General features: G+C 38.8%; 1 protein-coding gene across 1 annotated transcript; it reads left to right on the forward strand.

Moving 5' to 3' along the window:
- The first annotated feature begins 767 nt into the window (after positions 1-767).
- LOC137734607 (protein INVOLVED IN DE NOVO 2-like) lies at positions 768-5720 on the forward strand. The gene is made up of 8 exons (XM_068473846.1): positions 768-907; positions 1820-2766; positions 3044-3225; positions 3552-3641; positions 3739-4026; positions 4310-4519; positions 5086-5327; positions 5429-5720. Exons 2-7 carry the CDS (start codon positions 1848-1850, stop codon positions 5323-5325), a joined length of 1929 nt encoding a protein of 642 aa, XP_068329947.1. The 5' UTR covers positions 768-907; positions 1820-1847; the 3' UTR covers positions 5326-5327; positions 5429-5720.
- The last annotated feature ends 2843 nt before the right edge of the window (positions 5721-8563 follow it).

The raw sequence follows: 8563 nt of genomic DNA on the forward strand, positions 1-8563 counted from the left end.
CCCATATAATAAATATTTATAAATTTTTATTAAAAGATGAAAACGATTCAGTTTCAAGTATGAGTGTGGGGTGGATACCTCAATAACTATAATTGAACTTGAAATCGAAAAATTTACACAACGGTTATTCATAACCGTGAAACATCCAAAATTTAATCTTCAAAACCGAACTGTTCGGAACAATTACCTGTGTAAATTAGATTTGACGGTTTAAATAATTTTATTAAATTATTTCTAAAATTTTATCAAAATAAATTATTTCTAAAATTGTGTAAAACAACAACAATGAAATGCCATAGAGAGAAATGCTAAGGCCTAAAATGGAACCCTCATTTTGTTCCCGAAAAAAGAAACGAAAAAAAAAAGATGAGACATGTTATTAACTATCTGACACTTCAAAGTTTAACGATAATTTTCAAACAAATATTATAAAACATTATACATAAAATTTATAAAAAAAATCCCATTTTGAGAGCATTGCATTTCTGATGACATAGATTAAAGAGAAATCCACCTGAGCTAGCTAATTAAACATGTCAGGAAAATTAACAGATTGGAAAAGACATGTCCCCACGGGACCCCATCAAAATTTACCCCGAATCCATAAATTTTATCTCGGAAATCCATAAATTTTCGCCAACTTTCATAACTTTTACCAACTCATCTCATCACTCCCGATTCAGTCAAAGGGTCGTTGACGTCTCCAACTTCATACATTTGTCGCCTTCTCGATGTTCTCACTTGTCACGCACACCACAGTGCTCCAATTACCAATGTCCTCTTTCGCTTTTAAGTTTTATGGCCTCTTCTGAGCACTGAGCTGCTGCGAATCTCTCAGGGCCCTGCCCCCAATTCTTCTTCCCCCGCAAACCCTAATTTTGGAGCTCAGGAGCTCCGATTTCCGCAGGTCAATCTCTCTCTCTCTCTACAATTTAGCTGATCGCTGTTGGGTTTGCTTGTTCCGCTACATGCACGTGCTTGTTTGGTTGAAATGTTGAATTTACAGCATGCATTGTTAATTTTGGGTTCGAGTTTTGGAGCTTCAGTCTCCGTTTTGTTCTGTGTTTTCACTGATCTGCGGCATCTGCTTGTATAATTTGTGTGTGTGTGTGTGTTTGGTTGCAGGAATAACAATTAGGACACTATTTATGTACTGTTTTCTTTCAATTTTTGACGATTTTCCTTTTCGAGTTTTTATGATTTTTTGGGCTTTGTGTGAATTTTGTGTACAATGCGGTTTCATATAGCAAGATGTTTCTTTTAAGGTAAAAATGGATTTTAATTTGGAAATTGTCTTATGAGTGATTTTACAGTAGAGAAATGAGGAATGATGCGGAGACCGAACCCGAATTCTATATATAGAGCTTTCACTACTGTACATGGGCCAAACTTGTGAAACCCTAAGCCTTAATTTGTGGGATTTCTTCATGTATCTTGAATGTTGGTTATGCATGTCCTTTCTTTTTATGGGTTCGATCTTTCAGCTTGTAACCTGTAACTTGTAAGTTGCTGTTAATTTTGAAACCCCTTGATTCTCTGCTTCAGGGAACAACAAATTTACCCATATGCCTTTCTTTTCCATGAACTGTTTTGGGGACATTTATGTTGGGTTTTTTAGTGCAAATATTGTTAAGTTCGAAAGAAATTAGATTAACAGTATCCTGAACTCTCCAAACTGAACAGCGGCAACTAAACACTTGCTTTTTCACTTTAACCGCGGCTGCACATGTTCATCTTGCCAGAAAATGAACTATTCAAAATCATCGAATTCACATAATAATGACTAGTGACATTGATATTTCGTATTTTCCGTTTTCAGGGTTTAGTGCTCTTTAAGTACCGTTCAAATGGGGAGCGTGGCAGATCATAGCTCTGAAGATGATACGGATATGAGCGAAACAGAACTGGATGAGGAGGTAGAAGAATATTATGAAGAGCTGAAGAATGGAAAATACAGTGTGAGAAGCTCAGATGGGAGATACACTTGCCCTTTCTGCCCGAGTAAGAAAAAGCGGGATTTTGTTCTCAAGGAACTTCTCCAACATGCTTCTGGGGTGGGAAAGAGTACTTCAGATAAGAGAAGCACAGAAGAAAAGGCTAAACACTTAGCTGTGGTGAAATATTTGGAAAAAGATCTAGCAGCTGAAGGTGGTCCATCTAAACCTGTGGCTGAAGAACCACCAATTGATTGTGACCAGGATGAAAAGTTGGTGTGGCCTTGGACAGGGGTTGTGGTTAATATTCCAACCAGACGGGCCAATGATGGGCGATATGTCGGAGAAAGTGGATCGAAACTGAGAGATGAGCTAAAAAGGAGGGGATTCAATCCCTTAAGGGTGCACCCTTTATGGAATTATCGGGGTCACTCAGGAAGTGCCGTTGTAGAGTTTAGGAAAGATTGGCCTGGTTATGTTAATGCCATGTCATTTGAGAAGGCTTATGATGTAGACCATCATGGAAAAAAGGACTGGGAGGCTAATAGTGACCAAAAATCTGGACTTTATGCCTGGGTTGCTCGTTCAGATGACTATAAAGCTTCCAACATTGTCGGAGAACACCTCCGCAAGATTGGAGACCTCAAATCAATTTCTGAAATTACGGAGGAAGAAGCCAGGAAGCAGGATAGACTAGTAACTAATCTTAACAACATCATTGAGGTCAAGTACAAAGACTTGGAAGAGATGGAGCTGAAATGTAGTGAAACTACGAATTCCATTAAGAGCGTAATCACAGAGAAAGAAAAGATCGTTCAGACTTATAATGAAGGTAAGATTTAGTTTTATTTATTCAAAAAATGGAAGAGTGCTACTTATCAAATGAAAGAATGAGTTTATATTTTTTTTGGCTTGCATTTCTGATTCCTCATTAGAGTTGAATCCGGAGTATCTATTTATATTCTATTTCTGCAGCTGTACAGTGGCTGTATGATTTGCATAAAGTGGCTTGGTTTTCACCATTTTGGGTTTATTATATTTCATTATCATTTTCTACTGGTATGATGCTGTAGCGACCTTAATTCATGCCATGCATTTTGTTTTGATAGAGATTAAAAAGATACAAACAAGTGCTCGGGATCACTTTCAGAGGATTTTTGGCGACCATGAAAAACTGAAGTTGCAACTCGAAACTCAAAAGAAAGAGCTAGAGTCCCGCATAGAAGAAATGGAGAAGCGTGCGGTTGCCAACGAAGATGAAAGTAGGAAGCTTGCTGAGGAGATTGAAAAGGTTTACTAACTTGTGCTTCATTGTTGCACATGTTGTCTTAGATTTCATGATTCAATTCTTACATAAAATTTATGAATATTAATGGGATGGAAACTAGTTTGTTGAATGTTACTAAAAATTAGCATGCTATTCAAGTGTCATCAAATCGGATCATGAATAATTTGGGCTTTATGCACTTGTGTTTAATTTTTTTACAGTGTGTGATGTTTTTGTCTTGGTTACGTTTCGATTGCAACATGAGTTGCATTTATTTGTAGTCACTGTTGTTGAAGCCTTGAAGGATGGTTTCGAACACTTGATAACAGCGATGTTGTTTGTTCTTGTAGAATTCCATTAAAAATAGTTCACTTCACTTGGCTTCTATGGAGCAACTGAAGGCTAATGCAAATTTATTGAAACTGGCCGAAGATCAAAAGGTTTGTTGGCTAGTTTTAAGGGCTTAAAAATGATCTGAATGTTATTTATAGATTTCAGAGAAGATCTTTGATGTATGTGACAACCATTTTGATCCAGAGGCAAAAGGAACAGCTCCACAATAAAATAATTAAACTGCAACAGCAACTGGATACAAAGCAAACTCTTGAATTGGAAATTGAGCAACTAAGAGTGAATTTAAATGTTGTAAGGCGCATGGGAGATGACGGTGATGTTGAAGTGCTGAAAAAGGTGGACAACATGATCAAAGGCTTGAGAGAAAAGGAAGAATCACTAGACGACTTAGAAGCTTTAAATCAAACTTTAATTGTAAAGGAGCGCAAGAGCAATGATGAGCTGCAGGAAGCCCGAAGGGAATTGATTAATGTAAGTTTTTTTCTGTTTGATTTTTAATATAAATGTTGCTCAGTTACTATTCTTTATAATAAAAAAGACGTCTGACATTTCAGATGATCTTACAAGAATTCAGGATGTAATTATGTGTCCTTACTTGTATGTTTGCAAAAACTGGTTGATATTTGACTGAAATTGGGATCTTCAGTTTTGTACTGTAATGTGGAATATGACCCTTTGTGCATCAGATATTTCTTAAAGTTCTGTTCTTAGTTTCTTATGCTTATGATAAGCTATTAATATTCTTAATCTGCAGGGATTGAAGGAAATATCAAGTAGTGCACATATTGGTGTTAGGAGAATGGGTGAGCTTGACAGTAAACCGTTCCAAGAAGTAATGAAGAGAAAGTATAATGAGGAAGAAGCAGAAGAGAAAGCAACGGAGCTGTGCTCCTTGTGGGAAGAATACCTCAAGGACCCAGAATGGCATCCTTTCAAAGTTACTACGGTTGATGGGAAACATAAGGTACTTTCTTATATCATTATTTCTCTGTGTTCGGGTTATTTTGCTGTTTTTCTTAGCACAAGAAAGCATCTGACGAAAAAAGTATCCAATATGTTGACATAATTAAAATATTTCTTAGATTGAAGTAGTTTGGCTATCCCTGTGAGTTACTTAAAAAACTAGTTGTGCAAAATATGTGATTGTGGTGGCAAAATCCTTTCCCAGTGGTGTAGCTGATGTTCATCAAATATGATCTTCACTCACATGCTTAATTGGTTTTTGTTTTAATGTCATTTATAATTTCTGGTTGGAAATGGACTCTCCGCTGTCTTAACGCATTATGCATTACAATGTGAGCATATATCAATTACTTTTGTTGATAAATCTGCCTTGAGAGCAAAGATATTTGCAGCGTTATTTCACATACAAAAAAATGTCCGCATAAATTTGGGTCTTATGCTATTATTGAATCGTCTAATTCTTTTAATCATATTCTAATGGATCTCAGTGCTTTTCCTTGTGAATCATTGGCACTTGCTCGCTGTCCCCTTTGCTTCCTTTTCACTAGTTTATGTTTTTATGTTCAGGAAGTTATATCCATTGAGGATGAAAAATTGAAAGATTTGATGAAAGAACTGGGTGAGGAAGTGTACAATGCTGTAACATCAGCTTTAACAGAGATCAATGAATACAACCCTAGTGGGAGGTACATAACGTCGGAATTGTGGAACTATAAGGAGGGACGAAGGGCTTCACTAAAGGAAGGTGTTACATTTATTCTGAATCAGTGGAAAACAAAGAAGCGGCGGATGGAGCTGGAATACTGAAGGTCAGTATTCGATGTTTGTAATAGCTTTTCTAACGATTTGACATAAATTTATTAGTCTAATTGATGATTGATTTGCGTATTTTCCATTTCTGTTTCTGCAGTTCCCTCTGGCCAGCTTAATGGATCATCCTCCCTAACACAGATTTGCTGAATAAGTGGTTAACCTGAAGGAGGACTCTGCCTTTAGATGTATTTGTTTTCGTTGTTCGTGAACTTTGCACTTCAAATAAAGGTCTGTATGTGGACAGTACCCAACTTATTATTCAAACTCTCAGGGAACAGAACCATTTCATCACTTCACCTCCATAAAAATTTGTTGCTGAGAGCGAACTGTCGGTATCTGACTTTGGGTGTATCAGTATTTGACAATGTACAATACTACTGCAAGCTTTTGTCTATCAATTGCTACCTGAATCTTGATGCTAGTCCCATGGACTTCAAGTCTTCGGGTCGAGAAAAACTAGCCTGTAATGGGGTGTATACACCTTGTTTTTCGCTCTCCTTGCGGAGAAATGTATACACCTTACAAGACAAGGTTTTCTCCATCTGATTGTACTTGAATCAGTTTTCTTTGTTGGTTAATGACTAGCTGAAAATAGCAAAAGGGTACGAGCTGATAAAAATTTATCAGCCAGTCGTACGCATAAATTGCTAACCATGTAGTAGTCTTTTTTTATTTTTTTATTTTTTTTATTTTTTTGGAGTTAACTGGAAATTCATTAACCAAGGCAAAAGCCAAAGAGTGCAGGAAAGCCACGAAGGACTAACAACCACAAACATTGAGAAAGCAAGGAGGACAAAGAAATACAAGACGCAGCTGGGCCTCGGCGAATACGTCAAATCCAACACTTTCCAAGCCACCTACAACCTCCGAGGGGGGCAAGGATGGAGGTCTAGCAACCCACAGAGTTGCACATCCAAGACTAGGTGCACACTTGAAAAGATTTCCCCAACTCCAGGACACAGCTTCGAATAGGAAGAACTTCTCAAGGAGTGCACTCCAAGCCCGCCACCAAGGATGTGATGACCAGTTTGGAATCCGATTCCACAAAAATTTGATGGAAATTCCTCTGGCGAGCAAGAGCACAACCCGGAGAAGCTAAGCAGGAAAACACGACAAGGGAAAGAGCCCTCGATCTTTCCATCTCACTCCCGAAGTCAACGCTCCCAATCCGGAGAAGCTAAGCAGCAAAAGTAGAGATAGAGGCTCGGTCCACCCAAATACCTAGGGGACCTCCAAACCACACAGTCTCAACTCAAGGGCAAATGAGGAGAAGGTGTTCAACTGACTCATCATGCTCGCCCCAAATTGGGCAAGTGGGGGAGGAGGTGCAACGACGTCGAAAAAGATTTCGATAGGTTGCAATAGCTCCTCGAGCCCTTCGCCACAAAAAGTTCCTCAGCTTGGGAGGTTCCACAAGGCCTCAAATATATCTTCCAAACTTGTGGGTCCGTTCCAACATTGGCAACACGCTACGGATGTTGACCCAACGATATCCCGATTTAACGGTATACTTTCCATTCCTTTCCGTCCGCCAAATAAGGTGGTCCGGTCTCGCAGGGTCACCAAAATGAGAGAGAACCTTCGATCGCCGTTCTATCCAACGTCGAAATAACATTGGAGATTGGACTCAAATCCCAAATCCCCGCGTCCTGATTAATGATTGAGTCAACAGTCTGATCCAAGTCCATCGAGCCATCGTCAGTGGGAATAAGATGACCAGTTGGTATATTCGGGACCCAAACATCCCTCCAAAGGCGGACCGTTGGCCACTTAGGACTTGCCAATGAGCACCCTTAAGAATAAGATCCCTTCCATCCAAAAGACTCGACCAAATTCAGGAGGAACGGCCCCCTCGCTTCGCCCCAAGAATGAGGAATGAGGAATGAGGAAAGTACCAATCCTTTAGTTAGTACAAATAAAAACGGAGAACTTGTTTACTCATCAATTAATCATTCCGAGGTTCCGAGCTCACGTTCACGTTATGCATTCGAGGTCGTGAGTTTGATGTTCAATAATCATTATCTTTTGGGATTTGGATCTCATTCGGATCCAAATTATGGAGATCTTAGGATCCTCATATCTTAGCTATTCATCGTGTGGTAATAAATTATTTAACTTTTTTCTATTTAAAATTAAACACAAATAGTACCTGATAAAAACTAACCATACGATATACGATAAACTATTAAGATGTGAGAATCCCTAAGATCCTTACATAGTTGATCCAAAGAGGAGCCTCTTCCTATCTTTTGTTGTACAATAAAGTGCAAACAAAAGTAAAATAAAAATAATAATTCAGTCAAACTGAACGCGAGAGAGAATGCTGCAAACGACGTCGCCCAACATGGGAAAATTCTTTTCTGAAGGGCGCCAACTTTCCTGATGCAGAACGACGCCGTTTTCCTTTTCCACTCTGCAAAATTAACCCTAGTGCTATATATATATTCGCGTTCTGTCTACTGAAAGCCTCAGATCTCCATCGCCTACATCTTCTGTAAAAAAATTAGGGCTGTGATTAGAAAGAGAGAGGCTTGAGCGGCGGTTCCTCCAGACAGACGCTGGAAAACCTAATGGTCAGAAGTTTCAAGGAGATCAAAGAGAGAGCAGAACACTCGCCGCCGCTTTTCATCCGAATTGCAGGCTTTTGGCGTCTCTGCCGAAACTTTTGCGCTCCTCGACTCTTTGTACCCAATTGGGTTCGACCCGCAATGACAGGCCATCCAATTCTATACACTTGATATGAGCCCCCCCAGCCCCAGCCCCCTTTTTTCGGTACAGAGGGATTTTTAATTTTTAATTTTTAATTTTTAATTTTAGGGTTTTTTGTGTGTGTGATTTGAGGGTTTTGGGAATATATGGCACTTGTTGGGTTTTTCAGAGGAAGCGATTTTGATTTGCTTTCTCGCGGAGACCAATGGTGCTTACAGTGAAGGCCCGATTCGCACCGTTTCGGTGGGAGTCGGGCAGCGGCCAGACAACCGTAGTGATGGTATCCACAGATGGCGGGTTCTCTCTGTCCCGTTTTTCTACTAAATTCCATCTCACATTTTCTTATATATCAATTAATTTTTCCAAATTTTGTTTTTTATTTGTTATTTTTTTATTGAAAATTGAAATATAATTATCTAATTAAGGGTTCTATATTACGTTTTATCATTGGTTGATTTTTGAGTTTTGGATTGGACATGATGATTAAAGACCTGGACTGCTTGAACATGATGATTAATGACCC

Source organism: Pyrus communis, chromosome 5 (assembly GCF_963583255.1).
Source record: "Pyrus communis chromosome 5, drPyrComm1.1, whole genome shotgun sequence".
NCBI classification, from domain to species: Eukaryota; Viridiplantae; Streptophyta; class Magnoliopsida; order Rosales; family Rosaceae; genus Pyrus; species Pyrus communis.